Consider the following 24,571-nt stretch of genomic DNA (forward strand, 5'->3'; position numbering starts at 1 on the left):
CGAAAGGTTGCACTGGCAGCTCTGGGCTGGAGCTCATGGCACAGACACTGGTTACCGGCCCATGGGTACCTTTCTGTGCTGCACCAGCTCTACAGGAGATGCTACAGAGAAGGATAACACAGCTTGGCGTTGGGGAGCTCTGGGCCTCTCCGTACTCTGAACCAGAGCCTCAACCTCTTCAAAAAAATCGAGTAGTGTGTTCAGTTTTGGGCACAGCTGGAGTACTGTGTTTGGTTTTGGATCCCTCGCTACAAGAAGGACATTGAGGTGCTGGGGCGTGTCCAGAGAAGGGCAACAAAGCTGATGAAGGGTCTACAGAACAAGTCTTATGAGGGGCGGATGAGGGAGCTGGGGCTGTTCAGTCTCGAGAAGAGGAGGCTGAAGGGGGACCTTCTTGCTCTCTACAACTACCTGACAGGAGGGTGTAGTGAGGAGGGTGTTGGTCTCTTCTCCCAGGTAACTAGCGATAGGACGAGAGGCAATGGCCTCAAGTGTCAGGGGAGGTTTAGATTGGATATTAGGAAAAATTCCTTTACTGGAAGAGTGGTCAGGCATTGGAACAGGCTGCCCAGGGAGGTGGTGGTGTCCCCATCCCTGGAGGTGTCCAAAAAACGTGTAGATGTGGCACTTTGGGACATGGTTTAGCAGACATGGGGGGGGGTGGAGGGGGGGTGACGGTTGGACTTTGTGATCTTAGAGGTCTTCTCCAACCTTAATGATCCTACGATTTCCACCATTCCCTCGCGGCGATCGCTCAGCAACGTCGCTCGGAAACGCTCCGCACCGCGATGCCTGAGGGAGGACCCCGCGTTTCGGGGCGGGGGGGGGCAGGACCCGCACCAAGCCCGGCCCGTCCCGTCCCGGGGCGGGGGAAGGCGGCTCCCGGGGCCGGGGCCGGCGGGGAGGCGGGCGGCCGGGGCGGGCTGAGGGGCGGGCGGGCTGCCGGGGCCGCACTTCGCGGCGGGACGGCGGCCGTGAGCCCCCACCCCCGGCCCGGGCCCGCTCCGCCCCGCAGGGAGAAGCCCCCGCAGCGGGGATCGCGGCGCTGCCTGGGCCCAGCGCTGCCCGGCCATGATGCTGCCCGCGGGCGGCCCCAGCCCCGCGCAGACCTGCGGGGCCGTGCTGGTCTCCGCCGTCCTCCTGCAGTCCGTCTGCGTGGCCGTCACCTTCCTCTACTTCACCAACGAGCTGCGACAGGTTGGTGGGGACCCCCGCGCTCTGCTCTCCCCGGAGCCGGACGGGCGGGGGGACCCCCGGGGGCCGGCCCCGGGCACAGCCCCTGGCTGCGCGCCGCTCCTTTGTCCGGGCGTCCCCGGGGCCGGGGCCGGAGCCGGGGCCGGAGCCGGAGCCGGAGCCGGAGCCGGACGGGGGGGCTGCTCGCAAGTTTTCGCCTTCTTTCTGCTCGGCGAACGCGTTTTCGCAGCCGACTGAGAGCGCCGAACTGGCTGGCGGAGCGCTGGGAGGGCTGCGTGGGGGCTGAGGGCAGCCGAGGCGCCTTTTCAGTGCCCCCTCTGGGAAAACACCGCGTTTTCAGGCATGACTGACCCCAAAGGAACCTCACCCCGGCGGCCGCACCGCCGAACTCCCCCGAGGGGCTGGTAGAAGACCCGCTGGGTGTTCGGGGCACTTCGCTCCGCTCGCACCCCCCTCCAAGCCTGCGAGCTGCTGACCCCCCCCCGTTCCCCTTGCTGCAAAAGACCCTCTGCGCTGCAGGAAAATGGCACTTAGCTGATAGTCCCGTGGGCCTGCAGGCGTGGGATCCCGCTTTTCACTGACCCCCTGCTACTCAGGGCTTCCCTGCCTTGCCCAGAACTTACGGTCCCGCTGCGGGCTTGTACCAGTGCGTTGCTGTCCCCGGCACTGAGGTGAAGCTAACTGTGCAGGCGAGCCTGCTACAGCTGTACAACCACAGAAGGCAGTGCAGAAATGTGCAAAGTTCTGTTACCTGTGCGTTTATTCCGCACCAGGTTTAACAGGTGGAGTCTTCTGAGATGTCAGAGCTCCCTGCAAAGCGAGTGTTAAAGGGTATTAGTTATTATACGTTATTATTATACAGTATTCTGCAATATAAGCCAATGCTCGTATTTTGGAAATGTATAAAACAGATTTCCCTGCCAAGTTTATAGCCGTGGCTGTCCCATGTTTGGTGAAATGGGGGAGTCACAGAGATGTGTTGATTTTATGAAATCAGGGTACATAATACTGACGAAAAATATTACAAATGCATTGTCTTCTTCCTGTGTATGGTTCAGAGTCCTTCGCTAACAAACTTGCCAGTCTTAAGTAATTAGTAACCACACTTATCTTTCCCTCCCCTTTATTCAAATATGTACACCTGGGGGACAACCTTGCCCAAAATACAACTCTGTTGTTTCTGAAGAATGACAAGCCTGCATTTGGTGTGAAAAGCTGAATCTGCCCACACTGAAGTTCTGCTGGGCTGCGAAGTAAGGTTGCTGGCTCTGGAGGGGGTACCTTAAGCACATATCCTTGCATGTGCCACCTGGCGCACAGTAAACAAGGAACCAGCTTGTCTGGAAACACAGTCTGCTACCCCACATCCACATGGTGCACGTGGAATAAATCTCAAAAAACTGCAATTTCTGTCTGCCCATTTTTCTTCCCTTTGTTGTTCACAGTGTCTGCCCTTCTACACCTTCACCAAGCTACTATGGCTGCACAGACTGCAGATATTTTTATCTTCACAAAAAGAATAACGTACAACTAACAGTTTTTTTCTCTACAGCCGTAGTAATCTGAGTGGGACTACAACTATGACCATTTGTTTAACAGTTTTGCTATAGGAGGAAGTGCTGAGACATAAGCACAATAAAGTTCACTATGCTTCAGGATACAGGGCTGCGAGGAAAATATCCTCAGACTTCCTTCTGTTTTGAAAACAGTCCACGCACTGCTCCTAGAATAGGAGAGAAGCTTCACAAGATAGCGTTCCTGCAGGACTTCGGTCCTCAGAGGCTTCATTGCTACAGATAAACCTCATCTGAGTAAGTCTTACAACGCCCCGGTGCCTTGCTTTCTCTACCCATGCAACAGAAATACCAAACCTTCACTACCATACGGTGCTGATTCAAGGTTGCATTCCCCGAGGACTGCAAAATGCATGCAAAAAGCTGTTGCAGTGCCATGATAGTGAAGCTGTTTGGGGGAAAAGTATGCTGGGTAAGGAAACGGCAGAAGCGCAGGGCTGTTTGCTTCCAGACTGGAGGGCAAAGCTCAGAGGTGAGCTGTAGCAAATGTGGTAAGAGAATAAAATAGTATCTCATCTGCTCATGTATATATTTTTTAAAAAACTCTTCAAACTACTGTGTTATAGAAGCTGGTATTGTTGAATCTGTCAGAGCCTTTAGTTTTAAGTGCATTTTACCACAATAAGCAAACAAATTTAATCACTTTGAGTTCTTGAAACAAGGAACCTGATTTAAGAACATCACTGTACTTCTCAGCAAGGACACAGACACCTTCACAAACGCTCAGAGTGGTGGCCCCATTTCGCTTTGACCACAAAGTACAGAATCGTTTCAAGTATTGGCTGGAGGTCAGTGGAGTCTGCTGCTGCAGACGGAAGGTGCTGCTCAACCCCGTAGGAGGTGGAGGGTGGTATGGGTGAATCCTCCTCATCCTCCTGGAGCATGACACTCTTCCTAAGCGCCTTTGTGTTGTAACAGGCAGGAAAGGTGTGGAGTGTGGGGGAGGAGGCCTCTCCATTTGTTGCTTGCAATACCCCAGTCTCCAGGACAGCTGAAACTGGTACTTGCAAAATAAATGCATCTGTTTAGCAAACCAAACCACACTTTAACATAAGAAGAGTGCCATTTAAATGTTACAAGAAGTCCATCTGAATGCTTTGCATGCTTCTTACTGATGGCTGCTTCTTCCAGGTTCCTGCAGTACTGCTTGCTGGCATGACAAGCCCTTACCAGTCTTTGTAGCTGATGCAGCAGCCACCGAGTTCAGCAACAACAGGAGCTGATCTCTGCTGGCGTTTGCTGGGTCGTGCAGGTTTATGGGCTTATGATGTACAGTATGTACATTAAACAACAGCACCAGCCGTCGCCTGGGCAGGGTGCAGCCGGGCTGGGGAAGAGCTTTCCACTAAGATACAAACTCTCCTGGTCAGGTTCCCTTGGATTCCACAGGAGTTTTGTCACTCTCTTCAAACCCATTTCTCTTCAGCAAAAGAAAACGTGCTTTCTCTATGACTAGAGGGTGTAAGCATAGGACCATGCCACAAGCATTCAGCATTGTAATTTGATTTGGACCCAAATGTCATCTGTGTGGTCTGGACTTTGTTCTGGGCTATTAGGGCAAATACAGAGAGAGCCCCAAACTGGATGTGGGGAAGGTAGGGTATGGGTATATACCAGTAAAAGCTTGGGCTGCAAATGGCATTGGCTGATAAGACAGAATGGAAAATATTTTCAAGGTCTGGTATTTGATTTCATCCTCAATATTTTGTGAGGAAAAAATCCCTTGTGCAAAAGAAATGTTTTTAATGCAGAACCAGAGAAACTAAAGAATTCACAGCATTAGTGATCTGGGTATTGAATTTTCACAAAGCTTATTTAGTTGAGTGCTGGATACCAAATTTATGTCCATGGAGATAATGCAAGTACATTTTTGCATATTGGGTATGGCATCATAATTAAATGAATATGTAAATCAGGATGAATCACTCATGCTGTCTCTATAGTCATAACTTAGACCATACTAACAAATACTTTAAAGAAAAGAAAGCGCGTTCCTAAGCAAAGTGAATTGAGTGACATACCACAGCTGACCATCTGCGAGCACACCACAGGTGAAAAATCCTGACTTTCCCTTCTGCTGCAGCTCCGGGACACGTACTCCAAGAGCGGCATTGCTTGTCTCACCGGGGAGGAAATCGGAGATTTCATCCAAAACTTGGATCTAATTGAAAGCGAAGACAGAGCGGCTGACCCCTGCTGGCAAGTAAAGTGGCACCTGGGAAAGTTAATTAAAAAGGTATTTGGGAACCGACATACTGAAACAGTGGTGATGTTATGATTTAACGAATCCTAATAGCAGAATAAAGGGGGGCTCTCAGATTGTTTTATTGCAAAGCAATAGCCAAGCCACAGCTTCAGCCACAGAGCGCTTGCACTGAGGCAGAAAAACCCCTCACAGTGGTTTCACTAGATTCAGGAAATAAGAAGGCAAAGACAATCAGTTTTTACTAAGCTAATTTCAGTGGCAGGTTGCTTGTCTGAAATACCTCAGCGCAGAAGCCCTTGGCTTGCGCCTGTTGTCCACCTGCCCATACAGAGCGTAGGGCCAGCAGAGGCATCACTGCCTCTTCGGAAAGACAGGGAGATTGGCACGAGGAAACGAGATGCGGCGGGGCACGGGGAGAGGTAGAAAGGTGCCTGAGGAATGGTCTGCTTGCGAGCTGCGTACTGTGTCAGGGAAGGAAAGAGCGAGCGAGCACACAGCATCGGGCACAGCACCTTCCTGGCTCAGCATTCAGAGAACACCATCTCCTGCGTGACTTATACACAATGCGTATAATTTTGGCTGCAGAGAAGAAAATAAGCCTGGCTGAGAAATCGGAAAGGCTAAAATCTTCTGCAGCGGTTTTCAAAAACCTGTCTTTAGCACAGAAAAAAGCTCATCCATAAAAATTCACTTCTGGCTGAAACTTACCTGGCAAGTGTTGCAGCCCAGGATGGATCCTCTATCTGTATGCAGAGATCTCGGCTCCTTTGGTGGAAGTTCTGCCAGCAAAGACCCTGAACTTCTGCATAAAGAAAACATTGTTTAATTTGGTGGGCATTTACACATCTAATGTACCTACTAGCTCCCTGACTGCTTAAAAAAGATAGCCTGGGTGGCAGAAATAATAATAAATTATAATTACGATAATGATAAGGATTATGATGATAATAATAACAATCACAACAATAATAATATAGATGGATGGATAGATGGATAAATAGAATTGCGGCAGGGTGGGACCCGTCGGTAAGTGGCAATACAGGGCCCACACTCGTCACCCAGGTCAATCGTCTCAAACCATCAGCCCGCTTGCTGCAGCTGCACCACTGTCGGTAGCCAAACTTGTTCCTTTCAGCAGTCAGCAAACAGTTATAAAGAAGGGGAACGCACAAAGTATGATATGCTGGCTTAAGAGCTTAGATGGATAAGTGGTTAGAGGTATAAAAATAAATGAAATTAATTTCTTAGAGCCAAGGTCCCACAGAAGTGCACACTGCCAAGTGTTCTGCAAACAGAAGCTGATGCTTCTACACTGTATCTCTTCTTATTTGAGAAAACCATGAGGGTCGCGTTTTCCAACACACTTAAAGCCCAGATGGCTGAGCTCTCCTGAAAGTGTTTTCCCATGTATTTAGTTACATAAAAGTTGTAAATATAGAAATACTTTATTACAACAAATTAATGGGGTTTTTTTGATTTGCATGTTGATCAAGCTCAGAATACCATTTATTCATGAGTTTGAGAAAGGAGTGTCTTGTTCCTGTACCTGTCAGTTTCTACTGATGAACTAATTCATTTTCTCTATGTTTGTTGGCAGATGATGGCAAGAAGCTATGAGGAAAACATATCTGCAGTCAACGGTATTATAACGATTTTAGTATCTGTGGCAAAAAGTTGCTGCTGGTGGCACCTGATGTGTAGTGACTCAAGGAACTTTTTACAAGTGCAGAAAACACTGGCTAAGATCTTGTACTGGCAGCACATCATTGAAAAATTATTGCTTATTACTAGAAGGCAAATTTTCAGGAGCCAGAAATATGGTCAGGTGGTTAGAGGAAGGTAACCAAGGTGGATGCAGAGAACTCGGCTTCTAGACCCGAGCCGCACAGCGTCCCTGGGAACAGGGAGCACTGAACTGCCGTGTGCAGAGCACGGTTAAGGAACAGCCCTGCTGAAGCTCATACAGCTCTAAACGCGTCGAGCGAAAGCATGGTGACCTCCAAGCGGAAGCTGGGAGTAAAGATGATAAATACTTAGCCATAAAAGATACTGATTGTGAATGTGAAAATTTGGTACTGTGGGATATTTTACGTTGGCTGCTCATAATTTTGGGGTGGGGCAAGGAGAAGAAGGAGAACAAGGAGGTATATAAAGACATTTCAAGGAGACCAAGAGCAAAAGAGACACTTGAGCCTTATTAGCCAATACACAGCCTTCAGTCTATGATTTAGTCAATTAAAAAAATAACATCCGTATTCCTTAAAATCAAGTCCGATGGGGCAGATGTGCTTTCTTACAGCCTTGCTTCTAACATGAGGTTCCATTTCTCATCTTTCCTCAGCCGAAAGAGCCCTCACGCTGTCACACACTGAGGGGCAGCCACCACGCAGCCCTGGCAACAGGATCGCAGCGCATCTGACGGGCAACAGCAATAGGAAGAATTCTCTGTCCCCACGCAGTAAGGAAAAACCTTTAAAAATAGTTAGAGATCACAGAAATTACTCTCTCGTTGCTAGCCCGCTGCTTACATACACTTTTTAATACTTGCATTGAGTTAACCATCAGAAGCAAATCATTAAAAACTCATCTTGCCCCAGACAATGTTTTTTTCAGCTAATTCTCGCAGGACAGGAGAAAGCTCGTTCCCTCCGGGTACCTTACTAACTTCTCTTCTGGAACTTTCATTAGGGGAAAAAAAATAAATATCCTTCTTCCTAATGTGAACTTTTCCTCTTTTCTTTCCTTTAATGTCCTTCTGTTAGTTGTGCGAGTCCCAGCTGCTGTGGTGACAGACCTGTTAGAAACGTGAGCCAGGGACAGGAGGGACTTGACATTCAGGCCGTACTAATGAAAGGCTTGGAAGGGTTTCTACAGCTTAGGCAGGTATCAGACACAAGTGGTTATTTTAACTTTGTTACTAAGTAACAACATGAACATGGTGATTTTTCTCTCCTTTTGGAGCACGAAAATTAAAACTAAAGGCAATTCACATGAATTCCCACACAGAGCTAAACAACGTACTCCTGGATCTTCAAATTGTTTTGAGAAGGGACCTAGTAGCCACTGGGAAGAATGGGTTTCCGTACTTTGTTGTTAAAAAATCAGACTCCCCGACTAGCAGACACCTAGCTTCACTACCCGGCTTCTAATTTAACTTGTTCTCTCTTTTTTCTCAAGTAGATTCCTCACCCAGAAGAGGGAACGGACAAAAAATAAGCAACTGGGAATCATCGAGGAAAGGCCACTCTTTCCTGTACAACGTGGAGCTGAGAAATGGCGAGTTAGTGATACCCCAAACCGGCTTCTATTACATCTACTCACAAACTTATTTTCGCTTCCGTGAAAACGAGAACGAGGATTCAGATTTGTTGGCACAAATCAGGAACCCCAAGCAGCTTGTCCAGTATGTTTACAAAGTGACTAATTACCCAGAGCCCATTTTGCTCATGAAAAGCGCAAGAACAAGCTGCTGGTCTAAAAAGGCAGAATATGGACTTTACTCCATCTACCAAGGCGGTGTGTTTCAGCTGAAAAGAGAGGACAGGATTTTTGTCTCTGTCAGTAATGGTGACATAGTTGACATGGACAAAGAAGCAAGTTTTTTTGGAGCCTTTATGATCGGTTAAAAGATGAAAATCATGCTCCAAAGGAGCCAGTTTTTCCTAGTCGGGACCAGCTTAAAATTCAATAAACTAGGGGATAATGAGCAAACACTGAAGCAATACTGACAATACCAGGCTCCCCTTTCTCAGCTCACTCGGCGCGAGGTCCGACCGTGCCGAACACTCTCCCACCAGCCGTGAAGGAGCAGCGATGCTTAGTGCAGGCATGGGCACCACAGCTCGCTGCCCGGCCAGGCTGGGGACGTGCGAGGATTTCGCACGCCGCAGTTGATACCTTCAGCCAGAAGTCCGGGCAGGTAAGCGCTCGCCAGCATCTCCACAGAGATGCTCCACACCAGCTCAGCCGCGGCAGGTGGGATGGGGGATGCTCCGGGTCCAGTCACTTGAGGCTGAGACTGGGGATCAGATTTTATTCGTGGTCTCCACTGGGACCCCGTCTTGAAAATCTCAGCTCCTTTAAGGAGCCGTTGCAAGTACTGCTTCCCAGATGCCTGCAGAATTACCCTGGAGGTTTTTGTTCGAACCTGAGTTTTACAAAAGTTGAAAGGCCATCAGAAACTCAAACTGCGCATCTTCATCTCATCTAACAAAGCCCTTAAGCACTTAATTAATTTTAAGCGCACGGTCTGACGAAATCAGGGTATTTACATGCTTGAAATTAAATATGTGCTTAAGCATTTTTCAGGATCATGGCTTGAGTAAACACATTAGTCTGTCTTAATCAGGATATTGTACATAAAACCAGCTGCTGAAATGGCACAGAAGAGGTTTTGAAATCAATCAGTATTTTGATCAGCACATTATGATAGTGCCTATTTACTTAATTGCTGTGCTGCAAAGATTTCACCAGGCTTCCAGTAGGCTCAGTAATGTAGCTGCTGTTAAAATTGTTGACAGCAAGTACTTGATTCAGAAAAAAGGTGGTTTTCTGTAAATACTGAATTCTGTTAGACATTTGCCACAAATTAAGCGTGACATGGTTCTTCCACTTTTTTTGTACTGGCCTGTATTTGGTAGGATGTAACGCAGAACAACACACCCCAATGACTAATATTTTAAGGAAAACACAACTCTCCGTACTTAACCAAGAGCGGCAATTTGCGTAACGATGTTTTGAGTTTTATTTTATTTTTAGGAATGGGTGGAAAATTGTAATGATTTTTTTTTAAACCACATTATTTTAAAAAACTGTCCCCTGTATTTTTTAGTAAGCTGTGTGGGCTAGATCCCCAGCAAAAGTCAGGTAGCATAAATCAGTACATCCGCGGCGTTATCAGTGGAGCAATACCAGTTTGCACCATGAATGCATTTTGCCCAGGTTCAGAGAAAACGGTGGGGAAAAGAAGGTGAAAGGGAAAAAAAAAATTGGAGGGAAAGGAAGACAGTCGTTCTGCAAATGTTGCTTTACATCAGCAGCATGATGCCAGGAGAAAGTTGGGTTGTCTATTTTTTTAATATGCTAAGGTTGCCGTGGGAACCTTCACATTCACCTCCACTCTCTGGTAATTAAATCACATGCGAGTACAGCCCTCGCATATGGGCCTGGCAAGTAAACATGCATCATTCATCCTACTACTTTGTCAACAAGAGGAAATGAATCGGCACAAGCCCCTGCGTCGATCTTGCCATTCAGAAAAGCAGTTACGTTGGCTCGCTTCAATCCCTGCGTTTGAGCAGCAAGAGAAGAATGTCAGGAATACCCCTCCTTTTGACAGGTCAGGGCAAAGAAACACGCTGCCGTAAGCTTAAAATGGAGAGTCTTAACTTTCGCCTGCTCTTTTAAGACAGCGTCACGCATACTGTTTTCAGTGGTAATCAAATATTTGAAATCCTTTCCCGTTTACTGGAACGCTTCGGTTTGCCTCAGTCTCAAATCGTCTGTTTCGAAAGAGGACAGAAAATATTTCTGCAGTTTTCTTTCTGATGTTGGTATTTAATTCGTAAATTTTCTGCCTGCCAAAAAAGACTAGAGAGAACAAAGCTATTCCCTACATATCTGGATGTCTGCTATACTGGAAAAATGATTTTTGTAGGTTCTCCTTGCAAATGGACTGTGCTTTTCGATCCCAGCACAGGATTAACCCATGCTATCAGGTTTGAGGGTTTCTTTAGCAATTTATTGTGTTAAAAAGTTAATTTTTTTAGCAATGTTATTTTAGGAGCTTATTTGAAAGAAAATTTGTTTGAACTGTGAAGAACTGTTTTGGATTTACTGGTGGCAGTGGAGAGTCAGAAACCCTCCCTACGACTAAGAACCGATTTGTGTAACGTAGGAGTCCTGGCTGCTAGAAAGGACTGGAAGTAAACCGTGGGGACTCCACTGACTTGCAGCTGATGCTAAGACAAACTATCTACTACACACAGATTTTTTTGCTCCGTGTTCTCTCCTCAACTCTCAATGTATAACACCGTGCCAGCTGTCACCTGGGGAATGCTGGCATCATCTTCCTTTTTTATCTAAATGGACATATTCCTGCTCTCTGCACGCAGAGCATATCGCAACAGGGATCACACCAAATAATCATATTTTATTTCTGAATAATCCAAAGGCATGCTTGCCAGATACTGTCTTGGGGAGAGATTATCAAGCAATACCAGAAAGTACACGGTTGAAGATGAGTGGAAAGATGTAGCAAGTTCTCTCTGTGCATTTGCACCCTGAATCATACTGTTCATCTCACTTTATGTTGAATGGCGAATGTAGCAATTTTCTATATGTGGATGTAGGTTGTGGTAACAGGTAAATATTGTCGTTTTTCTACTTGCATTTTGTATAAAACATTTTTAGTAAGTAGTTATTTAGTCTTGCAGTGATTATTGGTGTCATCCTATGCCTTCCCTAACAACCCAGTCTGAAACCAATTTCTCTGGCGTTGGTTGGTATCGGTTATAATCCATTAAATGCCACAAACAGTTACAATGCAAAGGACAGAACGCGAGCCCTTGAGCAATGCCATGTTGTGTAATGCCGTAGAACTGGCCTCCATACCCTGGTTGGTGAACATCATCTGGAAGAAGTACGTGGAAGAAAGCACTGAAAACGTTCTGGTGAGCAGACACTACAAAACCCTGAGCACTTCCTCGAGGTCCTTCTCGTGTTTCTGGGCTTTGGCAATTACTTAAGCACCAGGAAATCTGTTTACTACAGAAACATCTAATTCTTATCCATTGCTAAACTACAGTGAAAGATACATTGAACTCAGAGGGACAAGGACCATTTACAGGTGGTGTAAAGCAGCAGTAAACTGGAGATCCCCTAATGCTGAGAACAAATGCACTCCTTGTCCCAAAAGCAAACACGGGATATTGTTTGGTCTACCCCCTCCACTTCCAAAATTTGCCCCCACCGAAAAAAGGGTACGAAACCCAAGCTATCCCTGGAAACTCAGCAAGGCATCACGTAACCTGACCCCCAGCCCCGAGATGGGAGAGGGGGCGGTTTTGTCCTGCGCGGGCAGGGCAGGGCTATGGCTGGAGCAGCCCCCATGTGCCACCGCAGGGCACCCGGCTGCTCCCGGGGGACAAACCCCCAGCAAAACTGCCCCCACCTCAGCGTGCCTCCTTTTGATGCCACCTTCTCCTAGTGGTTCCCAGTATTATCTTATTGTACTGGGCTCTTGCAGCCCCCCACGTCACTGTTTCATGCACATCTACGTGATTAAAAAAATGGAAGCATGCCTCCTGAACGGACCCATAATCTAAATACATTCAGCCCAGTGTTTGTGTTAGGCTTCATTTAGATTAGGTGGGCATGCCTCAAGGCTCGATAACCAGCCGCCTAGGTCAGTGTGTGCGGCCTCTCCCCATCCCCACCGAGCCCCACTGGAACCAGTATGCCATCACTGGGGAGCAGCAGCCCCCGCGACCACAGCCCTGAACTGCAGGGATGCCCGCAGGTTTTAAAAAGAAATTAATTGTTTCATAGAGACTGCTTTTATTTCAGCAGAGGCTTCTCTCTTTCCTGGTGTTTCCATGGGAAAGAGGACATGCCAGCTAACTGGCTTTTATTGTACCTTTCATTACTTCATCGAAATGGACTTCTATTTTTTGCCTCGCTTTGCCTTAGTAAATGTAATCATTTTTGTTTGTGTTGCAGCAGTAGCCGCTGTCCAGGTGGGATCAGGGATGCATTTGCTGTACTGCGTGCAAACAGTTAAACAGCCCCATTCAGACACTGAGATTTTGAGACATTAATAATTTTAGTTTTCAGATGACATCTAAATATTAGGGTCTGAGAAAAGACTGGATGTAATGAGCAATATGATACAAATAAGCACACTGAGACAAGATCTCATTCATCCCTCCAAGGCACCTTGTGCCATTCAGTAGCAGAAATGGAAGATAAATTGGGATATTGTTGGGTCTGATCCAATTTTCACAGGTTGGGGTTTTTTTTCATGTAGAGTTACATGGAAGTTTATCTCAATTTTCATCAGAATGATCCAAAATTTGGTTCTCCATACCTTTTTTCTGTATTAACAGACTGAAATTGCATGCTGTGTAACATGTTAAAAATCATTAGTTTTCCTCTGATTACCCGGGTGCCACAGCTAACTGCCTGACCCCCACATCACTGCTATTTTGTAATACCACGCCTTTTCCCGAGACATTCATAATCTGAACCTACACAGACCTCTCCATCAATTTTTTCTGAAAGTTTTAGAGGTGATACCGAGTTGGGACACTGGGTCATGGCAGAAATGCTGTCAAACTGCTCGTGGCCAGCAAGACAGGGCTGCAGCTTATGGCAGAAGCCTGTCGGTTTAAGAAGCTTCCTATTTTTATGGGCTGTTCTGTCAGAGTTAATATAAATCACACTCTTTGATGCACGTAGTACTTCTGCACTGAACACATCACGTATGTAACACTCGCAGCATTAGCAGACATTAGGGAATCCAAAGTTGTTCCAACCGCCTTTCAGAAACCAGCAATTTAAATGCAGCAGAATCCAAGGCACAAATTCCTCCTCAAGATACTTTCCGTTTTGTCTGACTGTGAATTCTTCAGTGCCTATTATTCTCAATTTGTATTGAGTCATGGGAATTTTGTCTTCACCCGGTAGTTGTACAGGCTAAGTGGATTAACTGCAGGTTTGCTGGTGAATTGAGCGAAGTTATCACTCCTTGATGTAACGTGAGATAAAGGTATCGACAAGAAAGTATGACCGGGAATAATTCACTACGCAATCCCATCCTCCACGTTCTGGCACTAAGGAAACTCAAATCATGATGAATATTAATAAACACACGTAAGTCAGGTGAACATCTCCGTCCAAAGCCAGGACAGCTTTGAGTCAAAACCTGCAGATCTTTAGAGAGAATGTCCAATTATATTAAAAAAATACAGGATACATCTACTACTCTCTTGCTAGAAATTATTTAATAAACATTAATAAACTCAGGGTAAACATACCTGTGGCAGGTGAACCATGTTCTCTCCCCGCTTGGTGAACAAGTGGGAGGAAGAGGGACATCACTGCCCAGGGTGTGAGCTGGCGGCGCGATGAGCTGGTGAAACATGGCAAAAAGCTAAGCTCGAAACGGATGCCTCCGAATCAGTGGCGTTAGAGCACGGCTTTGCTGATTAATAAACTAGTGCTGGTTTGAAGTCTGCTTGCGGATGTTTACTGCCGTATAAGCAACTGTAAAGACATTTGAGCACATCCTGGGTTTTACGTTAGTCGGTTGGATTACCACAATGTCATCAGCACTACTCACTGATGATGGCTGCTACACCGTAACCTATGGAAGCATACACCAGATGCTACCTTCTATTCTTGAAATTGCGTATAATAAAAGTCAAAACGTCTTCTGCCCCTGGATATAATAAAAAACCTACATTTGCTTTTCCGTGAATCATTGGAGATGATGCACCATTTTAAAACGGGACATCTCTCCCTTGAAGTCTGTTTTCCACTTTCATCATCTCTCCACAATAAAACCATAACCATTCCATATTCAAAGCCTTCACGTATTTCCATGACAACAATGATATAAACAAGAATTAAAACTTTATTGGATGAGAAGAAAATGGAATGAGTGGAACATCGGAGAGATTTCAAAACTCCATAAATAGAAACGCTCTTCTACCTTATCTCCAGTGCTCAACACAACTTTAATGATGCCGAAGAGGAGCACCAATATTTAAAGAGTTCCATGAAAGGTAAATGTCTATTATAATGCTTTTTTTAAAAAATTATTTTTTTAATGTATCTATTTTGTTCATACATCCAGTCAGTGGATACAATTCTGAATAAAAAGTACGTAACTTCTGCCTCTTTCTCTTCATTTCTCTCATCCCAATATCATCAATGACTTCAATCTTTTCTGCAGTTGTTAAAGTAACATAGAAGTACTGTTCTTGCAGCTGAGGGCAAGTAGGTAACTTTCTGCACCCTAGAGCCATCTTCCCTCACAGCTCTTATTTCTTCTGTCACCACCATCTTCACCACTGTCCTTCAGCGTATGCAAAGCAGATGCATGAATTCATTATCATGCAAAGGATAATCCCCAGTTATAATACTGGAGATTCTCCTCCCCCTCTACTCTGCCCTAGTGAGGCCCCATCTGCAGTACTCTGTCCAGTTCTGGGCTCCCCAGTTCAAGAAAGATGAGAAGTTACTGGAGAGAGTCCAGCGGAGGGCTACGAGGATGATGAGGGGACTGGAGCATCTCTCCTATGAGGAGAGGCTGAGGGAGCTGGGCTTGTTCAGCCTGAAGAAGAGAAGGCTGAGAGGGGACCTTATCAATACTTATAAATATCTCAAGGGTGGGTGCCAGGAAGATGGCGCCAGACTCTTTCCAGTGGTGCCCAGTGACAGGACAAGGGGCAACGGGCACAAACTGAAGCAGAGGAAGTTCCACCTGAACATGAGGAAGAACTTCTTCACTCTGAGGGTGATGGAGCACTGGAACAGGCTGCCCAGGGAGGCTGTGGAGTCTCCTTCTCTGGAGATATTCAAGACCCTCCTGGACATGGTCTTGTGCAGCCTGTTGTAGGTGACCCTGCTTCGGCAGGGGTGTTGGACCAGATGACACACAGAGGTCCCTTCCAACTTCTACCATGCTGTGATTCTGTGATAAAGTTTGTGGGATGTCAATTCTTTACATCCCATCAAGACTTGGCCTGCAATCGCCAAAGAAGTCAGAAAGAATCGGAAAACTGGAGCTGCTTTCCTTCTCTCTCAGCTGACTTGTTTTCTGGCCCTGACCCCGTGAAGCAAAAGCAGGCAGCAAAGCCCTTGACTCATGATACCCTTTAAACAAGAAGGGAATCGATGCTGCTGGATTCAAAGCATGACTGCCATTTTTGATCCAGGTGGCTCATCACTCAACACGTCAATCTCCCAATGAATTTGGTGTTAGTTTGTTGCATTACAAGCTCAAGCTGTCCAGGGCATATAAATCTGGTGCTACCTCACTTTTGGCTACTTGATTTTGCTACACACACCTCAGTTCAAGTATTATTTTAATAAGGATTTTTTTTTTTTTTTCTGAAAAAAAATAAAAGAATGCTTTCCTCTCCCTGGGGAAAGAGAAATGGTCATTTTCGGGCAAGATACAGCTCAGCAAAAACTGGAAGAATTTCATGGGAATGAATGATCCTCTCTACACTGAAAAGTCACATTTTTAGATAGCTTCAGGCCATTTTTTCTGCCAAATATCAACATCCCACAGCTAATGCCACTGGTCTATGAATTCATCAGGAAAAAAATGGTGAAATAATTCCTTATAATAATACAGAGTATTTGGCACCCTAAACACAGAGGCAGTTACCAGCTCCTCCACAGTATAATGAAATGTCATTTAAATTAGAATGGACACGAAATTCCAATATGAAACGACTGTACCTTGGTGGCATATAGCCCACGATTTTTCTTCAGAAATATAGAAAATGATTATATAGGCAGCTGGGTAAACAAAGTGAGAAGCACGTTAGGCTCTTCTTTCCAAGTGCAATTAATGTGTAGCCACCCCCCACAAAATGTAGCAACAGTTGAGTAACTTGCTACAAGAACTGTCTTACGGTTCAAGAGCAGGAATGATGAACACTGATTCCAACGACACTGCAAAAATGTGTCATCCAAATTAGGATACGGACACGGCACTAGGGCTAATGCTTGCATTATTACAGAAAGTGCTCGGCTGAAAGCGGGCACGTTCGGAGGCACCGGCAGAGTCAGACGGCGTTGCGTCGCGCCACGCTTGTGCTCGGTCCTTAACCAGAGCTCTGCCGCTGTGAAATGGCAGTGCTAGCAGATGGTGTACACGCGTACGTGAGTGCGCCCTGGGAAAAAACCCAGCATAAAACTGTCTCTCAGCCGAATTAAGCGAGATGCTGACGTGGATGCAGAGCAGCAGCTGCCACCTGAGAGATGGGGTACCAGGGAAGGGGTGCAGCCCCTCTAGATAGAAAGACAGGAGTGAAAATGAAATTGTGCCGTAGCACACTCTGACACTTTGCAGGGACTAGTTGGAAAGGAGGAGAGATACCGGCCTTACAGGTGTGCTGGGGGGTACTTTACAGTCCCTGGTCTCACCTTGTGCTGCTTCCACCGCTTTTCTCCTCGGGTACCACGTCACCCTTGGCAGCATGCGGGAGCCTGCGGCCGGGGGGACCCAGAGGGACGATGTGCGTGTCTGCGAAGAGCAGGGCGGCAGAAACACGCCGAATCGGGATTTAGCTGCAGGTAAATCACACAGAAGAGGGTGATCGCTGCAGCTTCGCTGAACTGGAGCCTTGCCGGGCTCCTGCCAAGCTCCAAGGGCGCAGCAAAGGTACCCAGCGCGGTGCCCATTGCAGCTGCACCCGTCCCTCCGGACATCAGCAACCCGGCGGGGGAAAAAAAACCCCCAAAACCCGCTTAAACTACCGATAAAAGGCGGTTACCCTGCGCAAGGAGCGCGGACCGGCCGGCGGGGAGGGAAACGGGGACATTCCCCCCCCTCCCCCCCCACCCTCCCCGCGCCGGGGCGCTCGGCAGCAAACTTCTCAGGGTGAGGCCGGTGCGGGGTTTTGCGGGGTTTGCGATGCGGGGCTGAGCCAGCCCCTTCGCCCTGCGGCCGAGCCCCGGGGCGGTGCGGGGGGCTCCTCCGCGCCCACGTCTGCGGTGACGCGGAGGCGAGCGCCAGCCCTCCCGGGGCCGGGGCCGGGGCCGGGGCCGCGGGGAGCAGCGGCGCCCGGGGAGAGGCGGAGCGGGGCCACTCTCCCTCCCCTCCCCGCACCTCCCCGCACCTGCCCGAGCGGTGCGGCGGGGGGCGCGGGGGGCCCCGCGGGCGGGGATGCGCAGCCCGCGGCGGCAGGATGCGGGAGGGGAGCGCGGGCGGGCGCGGCGCCGAGAACCGGACCGGGGGCGAGCCCCCGCTGCACCTCTTCCCCGCAGCCGTGCTCACCGGCGTCACCGTCGCCTGCGTCCTCCTCTTCGTCATCGGGATCGTCGGCAACCTCATGACCATGCTGGTGGTGTCCCGGTTCCGGGACATGAGGACCACCACCAACTTCTACCTGTCCAGCATGGCCTTCTCCGACCTGCTCATCTTTCTCTGCATGCCTCTGGACCTCTTTCGCCTCTGGCAGTACCGGCCCTGGAACTTCGGGGACGTCCTCTGCAAGCTCTTCCAGTTCGTCAGCGAGAGCTGTACCTACTCCACCATCCTCAACATCACCGCGCTCAGCGTGGAGCGGTACGTCGCCGTCTGCTTCCCCCTCCGAGCTAAAGTGATCATCACCAAGGGCAAGGTCAAGCTGGTCATCCTCTTCCTCTGGGCCGTCTCCTTCATTAGCGCCGGACCCATCTTTGTCTTGGTAGGGGTCGAGCACGAGAACGGCACGAACCCCCAGAGCACCAACGAGTGCCGAGCCACGGAGTACGCCATCCGCTCGGGGCTCCTCACCATCATGGTCTGGACCTCCAGCATCTTCTTTTTCCTGCCCGTGTTTTGCCTGACTGTGCTGTACAGCCTCATCGGGAGGAAGCTCTGGAGGAGGAAGAGGAAGAACATCGGTCCGAACACTGTCATCAGGGATAAGAACAACAAGCAAACTGTGAAGATGTTAGGTATGGCTCTTCTTGCTCTGTTTTTCCAAAGGATGTGTGTGCTTGTGTGTGTGAGAGAAAGACCGGGAGCGCTCTGGTAGTTCACGACAGTTGCTTCCGAAGGAAAGTGTCTCTTGAAAACGTTGCATACAAAGCGCTGCACCTCAAGGTACTCGTAGAGTAACTCTCCTTCCTCCTCAGATTTATTTCTCACTGGTTTGAGACAAGCAAACGTTAGTAACCATCATCGCCAAGGACAAACGCTGCAGTTACAATTAGCTGGTGCCCTGGAGATTTTTGAATATTTACAGAAGGACGGTTGATTTGATTTTTAAACAAAACTAAACCCTTCTCAAACCACAAAGTTGAGCTGCAGGATGTGATGTGCACTTAGTTTTTAGCTTCATATGAAAAGACTATCAAGGTTTTATCCAATTTGGGTTATTCACTAGGATGGCTGTGTAAGCTTGTGAAAATAAATCTGTGTTTTTGTATTAACAAAACACGGGATGTGCTGAACAGGGAGCATCGTCTCTCCCTGGAGGTCTGTGAGCTTGTAAATTCTCACCGACTTCGAGAAAGCAGGGTCGACGACAGACGCTGTCATTCCTAACTCTGTGCATTTACATCGCGGATTGGTTTAAACAGCAGCAACGGCTGGCACACGGAAACACGAATTTTGACAGACTAGGTCAGTGCACGTGGTGGGAGTTTGATGCACAAAACCGGAAAGTTGTTCTGCAGCTGAGTGTCGGAAAACTGCGGAATCCTTCTGCTGCCGCGTACTTTTACTCCGGCAGAAAGTCCTCCGCAGTGCCAGTCCTGCCGTGGATTTCGGGGGGGAGGAGATGCTCTGCATGGGGAAGGTGTCACGGGCAGCAGCTCGGCTGTGCTGGTGTCAGTGAGGCTGGAGTGCTGGGCTAATGAGCTAGACGAAGAGGTGGCAGAGTGTCTGATGTAGTAAATGGGAGCCTAACTGAGTTTTCGTTCATGTCCTGCTTTATTACTATGCAACAGCAGGAAGAATAATAAAAACTGCAGCATTCTTTGTGCCCTTTGAGCCGCATTTTGTGATCAATAGAATTACTTCAGCCTGGTAAGCATGACCTTGGAAGTAATTCATCATTTACACTTCTAGAGTTTGAGGATTATGAATCTCTACTTACAATAAGTAAATTGCTAGCATATATTACTACTATGTTTAGATTTCTGTATACTTGACCGTAAAGAATTCTGAAATAGTAACTGTTTATTTCTGCCCTGAAGTATTGCCACAAGCACTACAATATTTCAGACACCTTGTTTTTCATGTTTACAAGGTCTGAGAACAGCAAGACAGTGGCAAGACTGTCCTCTGACAGAGAGCCAATATTCTCTAAATGATAACACTCTGATGGAAAGACGGAAAGAGAAGAGGTTAGTAAGGGCTCAGTCCCAGCAGATACTCAGTGGAGTCTGCTCTCACTGGTTTTAGTGTTCTGCTTAAAGTTTAGACGGCACTTTCTAAGACTTTGGCAAGTCATGGAACATCAGGTAAATGGGACTAGCATCAAAACTTCTTTTAAATTGCAGAGAAAGGTTATGCTTCCAGGTCGGTAGCTAAACACCTAAACGTGTAGCCTGGCTTGCAGAGGAGCTGTCATACCCCGTTCCTGCTGAAAGCAGTGTGATCCTGCACGCCTGAGGATCAAACTGTCAACAGCCTGACTAGGGATATGCATGCCTACAGGGGAAAATATTGACTATGCTTAAAATTCTGCTCATAATGACCAGCATGGTAATACTCATTGCATGGATTCAACTCCACTTGTGAGCTAGGGAAACATTATCTGAATTTTGTAGGTGAAGATCCTGAGATAAAAACGGAAGCGGTTGGCTCAAGCAGATGCAGAGCTGGAAAACATACTCTGAACCTCAGCTCTGTGCTTTAGTGTCCACCAGAAGTCCTGCCTAAGTAACCACTTCAACTTGGGAATGCTTGTTCAGAAAGTTTCTGGGGAAAGATCCCTATAATCATACCTCTTATCTATTTGAATTTTATCATCTGCTGCGACTTGGCACAAGAAAGCAGGATTGCTAGCATGAGAGAAGAGGTCAACTGGTAAAAATTGCCTAAGAATGTAAAAAAACTTGCTCGAGTTTTCTGGTTTTTCTCTCTTGGTATATTAATAGATACACTCCAAGCAATATGAAAAGTAATAAAGGTCAATAGCACACAGGAAAGGAACAGCAAAAGTTTCCTTTTCTTTAGGCTGGAAATTGAAATGGGCCAGTGTTTGAGGACACACACATGCCTGTGCTTCTACATGCACTATATTTACATATAAATGCAACCGTAGTGATAGCACGTTGTTACAGATATACTATATAACTGTAATTACACAGTTATATATTATATATATAGTTTTACAGTTTTTAGTGTAACTCACGTTCCAAGAAATGGACAAACTGGAGGGGTGCACCACTCTTCTGTTCTTTCCTCGGCACGTGTGCTCTACAGGTCCACGTTCAGGTGGTTTGGTTTATTTTTGGGGCCTTTGCCTTAAATAATTTTCACACTTTGTGATTAATTTGTTAAAGAAATAGAATTTTTAAATAGAATTTGAAGCACCTGTATTTTACTACTCATACTTAACACAATTTCTTTTGCTGTTTCTATTTCAGTCGTGGTGGTATTTGCCTTCATACTCTGCTGGTTACCTTTTCACGTAGGACGATATTTATTTTCCAAATCCTTCGAAGCTGGATCCTTGGAGATCGCAGTGATCAGCCAATACTGCAACTTGGTGTCCTTCGTCCTCTTCTACCTTAGCGCAGCCATCAACCCCATCCTCTACAACATCATGTCAAAGAAGTACCGAGTCGCCGCTTGCCAGCTGTTCGGGCTCAAGCCCCTTCCAAAGAAAAGACTCTCCAGCACGAAGCAAGAGAGCTCGCGCGTTTGGACAGAACCGAGCGTTATCACATGACACGGGATTTCCAGCGCCGGAGCATCGCTTACCCACGTTTCCCAGAAAGCCATAACGAAAGAGGGGAAGAAATGCAAATCGAAACGTTAAAGCTGTGCTTCTGTCTTCATCTGGGTTTGCTGAAAGAAGTAATGTAGGCAGTTAAAGATTTAAAAAAAAAAAAACCATCAACGAAACTTGGAGACTATAAAAGGAGGCACATGGTCACAGAATTTGGCAACGCTCAAGTACTATTTTTCTGCTGCTTTTGCCCGTATGATTTTTTAATGCTGACTTCAGCAGGTGAGCTAGGCTTTACCCCTCTGAACAGGCAAACGCAGCCCGTGTCACTGGAGAGTGTGTGTGACTTCAGGAGCAGCTGATTCGAGCTGAAGTTTTCCAGAGTTAACTGGAGGTTTGCAAAGAATTTTACTAGCGTATAACCAGACCCTAGAGAGAGAAAATTGAATTGCCTTTTTGGAGTCATAAACATGGAATTTGATACACTTTTCATAATCCTGATTTTTAAATTAATTAACATTTTTCTCTGAATGAGGAAAATGATGTCTGCAAAAAAGGAGAAATAAAATGGATAATTTTTAAACATGCTAAAAGTAAGTGACCTTCATGTCATGTCCAAGTAGAAAGGAAGTGAAGAAAAATACCTTCACAGAAGTGGCTTAGAACAGGACTGTACTGAAATATTTTTTTTTAAATATGTATCAGTGGGACAAGGACAGTGCTGACTTCAGGACGGCAGTGATGCTATAAAAATACGGAATGCAATCTCCCACCAAAGTCATAATTTTTTTTTTTACTAGCGAAATCATCTGTACTTGTTCTGTACAGCTTGACTGTGAGCGACTCGATGTGTTTGAACGTGAAAGCTTTTAGTTGTTTCGGCATTTGTAACGAGTCTGTGGCTACCTGTCCCGATGCTGCGCACCCCCGTACCCCCGAAGGCTGCTGAGGACAGGTCTCCTGCCTGTGCCCCACCGCTGGTTTCTGTTTCCAGCAGACTGGCTGGTTACCAGTACCATGTCCCCCCATCAAGCCCGGTGTGCTGTTGGACCAGTTTGCTGCAGTACCAATTTCAGCACATTTTTTTTAACTAACTTGACCTGACAAAGTAACAGAAAAATACTCATTAAAACACGCAGGAGACACATGCTCATACTTGATCCATAAAAATCTTAAGTTCAATTGATTTTTATAACTCAAGTATGCCCTTAGAAGGCAAACCAGTAACCTTTCCATCCTTTACGCTAGCAAGTATGTCTTATATTGCATCTCTTGTCACACCAACACATAGATTCTGTGGTCCAGCTAACAGAGCTTTGGAGCATGCATGTGCAATAGCAGCTTTCTATTTATTTCATTCTCATATTTATTACCAGCTGGTCCACAACAGAAGCTCCATAACGAATTGTCTGTTCGCAAAAGTCCTCCTGCCTTCAAGCTCCGATGAATGCCGATGGGCCATTTTCCGCCTGTTACACCTTTAGCTGATGGTGCTGCTCAGGTAGAACTCAAAGGAGAATTTGGTCCCCTCTGTACATACGGTGGTTTTTCTATCATCCAGCGCTTCGCGAGGGGCGGGGGGCTGATGGCTGCTCCTCGCTGTGGCACCCGAGCCTGTCTGTAGGGGTTGGATGCATGCAGACCTGTAAATGAAGGGACGACTGAGCAGCGGGGCGGTAGGATCACCTCCCGTTTCGCCCCTCACCGCGCCCACCTCGTTACTCATTTTGTTCTCTCGCCCGTTGACCGACAGACAGATCTGATGGCAGATGTCACGCAACTCAGGGAAACAAGAAATTTGGGAATCCTGAAAAGACCATGAAGATGCGAGCTCACTAACAACCTGTCTGTGTAAATGAACCCATCACACGCCTAGCGTCACGTGGCTGTTTCCAATCTCAGCTGTGTCTGTGGCATTAAATGTGAACAAGAAAAAGAAATAAAGTGATAAGACCCTCTATAAGTGCCGGGTCAGCGGCGGTGGCTGGAGCAGCACACGGCCCTGGGTTCCCCAGCGCGGCCGGGCTCCTCTCCTCGCCATGGGGCCGGCGGCAGGCAGAGCAGGCACCCCTCAGCAAAGGGACGGGGCACGGGACGGGCAGCGCGTCACCCGCCACCTGCGGGACCACACGGGCTTGCTGCGTTCCCTGCAGGCAAAACCTGTGTCTCAGCTATGGGAAGCAATTCTGCACGGTCGGGACGGGCCCGCAGAGGTTCTACCCAGCAGAGAAGCTGCACCGCTAGGCTGTAATTGTTTTTCTAAAACCCACATAACAAACTAGTTTAGGCTATGGGGTTTTTTTTGTTTGTTTGTTTTTTGTTTTTTTTTTTTATTTTTTAAAATCAGAATAACTAGCATTAATTTTTTTTTAAAAACAGAATAACTAGCATTAAAACCCATTAAAGCCCTGGGTAGATCAATTTAATTTCTACATATAAACTATAAACATACAGAGCTTATCACTCTCTACCACTACCTGAAAGGAGGGTATAGTGAGGCGGGTGTTGGTCTCTTCTCCCAAGTAACTAGCGATAGGAGGAGAGGCAGTGGCCTCAAGTTGCGTCAGGGGAGGTTTAGACTGGACATTAGGAAAAATTTCTTTACCGAAGGAGTGGTCAGGCATTGGAACAGGCTGCGCAGGGAGGTGGTGGAGTCCCTATCCCTGGAGGGGTTCAAAAAACGTGTCAATGTGGCACTGTGGGGTGTGGTTTAGCAGGGACGGTGGTGATGGGTTGACAGCTGGACTTGATGATCTTAGAGGTCTTCTCCAACCTTAATGATTCTATGACTCTAAATAATTTCATTTAACCTAACACTTCATCAAGAGAGACTGTGTATTTTAATGATACCAACACTGTCAAATTGCCAAAACTTTATGTATAGAACAATTTAAAATGTTTAATCTGAGGCCACAAAAGCCAGAAAGGAGGGACTGGCTGCTCTTTGGGAGGGAGGGCAGGGCTTCTCC

At 47.0% G+C, this 24,571-nt stretch overlaps 2 protein-coding genes across 3 annotated transcripts; both read left to right on the forward strand.

The window, feature by feature from the left end:
• The first annotated feature begins 973 nt into the window (after positions 1–973).
• On the forward strand, positions 974–11,391 carry TNFSF10 (TNF superfamily member 10). Of its 2 annotated transcripts, none has more exons than XM_075418316.1 (5): positions 974–1,197; positions 4,852–5,004; positions 6,572–6,614; positions 7,316–7,432; positions 8,152–11,391. In XM_075418316.1, exons 1-5 carry the CDS (start codon positions 1,072–1,074, stop codon positions 8,598–8,600), a joined length of 888 nt encoding a protein of 295 aa, XP_075274431.1. In that variant the 5' UTR covers positions 974–1,071; the 3' UTR covers positions 8,601–11,391. The 2 variants fall into 2 exon arrangements, with proteins under 2 accessions (XP_075274431.1, XP_075274432.1); XM_075418317.1 differs by having other exon boundaries at positions 8,155–11,391.
• Positions 11,392–17,900: 6,509 nt separating this feature from the next.
• Positions 17,901–21,679, forward strand: GHSR (growth hormone secretagogue receptor). Its single transcript, XM_009940026.2, has 2 exons — positions 17,901–18,654; positions 21,298–21,679. Exons 1-2 carry the CDS (start codon positions 17,901–17,903, stop codon positions 21,600–21,602), a joined length of 1,059 nt encoding a protein of 352 aa, XP_009938328.2. The 3' UTR covers positions 21,603–21,679.
• The last annotated feature ends 2,892 nt before the right edge of the window (positions 21,680–24,571 follow it).

This window comes from Opisthocomus hoazin, chromosome 4 (genome assembly GCF_030867145.1).
Source record: "Opisthocomus hoazin isolate bOpiHoa1 chromosome 4, bOpiHoa1.hap1, whole genome shotgun sequence".
In the NCBI taxonomy this organism is placed as follows: domain Eukaryota; kingdom Metazoa; phylum Chordata; class Aves; order Opisthocomiformes; family Opisthocomidae; genus Opisthocomus; species Opisthocomus hoazin.

Bases quoted from the DNA above. Each gene is read 5' to 3' on its own strand.
- TNFSF10 (XM_075418316.1), top strand. From the start codon at position 1,072: ATGATGCTGCCCGCGGGCGGCCCCAGCCCCGCGCAGACCTGCGGGGCC. The intron at 1,198-4,851 runs GTTGGTGGGGAC...CTTCTGCTGCAG, and splicing joins TCACCAACGAGCTGCGACAG to CTCCGGGACACGTACTCCAA. The intron at 7,433-8,151 runs GTAAGGAAAAAC...TTTTTTCTCAAG, and splicing joins GAATTCTCTGTCCCCACGCA to TAGATTCCTCACCCAGAAGA.
- GHSR (XM_009940026.2), top strand. From the start codon at position 17,901: ATGCGGGAGGGGAGCGCGGGCGGGCGCGGCGCCGAGAACCGGACCGGG. The intron at 18,655-21,297 runs GTATGGCTCTTC...TTTCTATTTCAG, and splicing joins GCAAACTGTGAAGATGTTAG to TCGTGGTGGTATTTGCCTTC.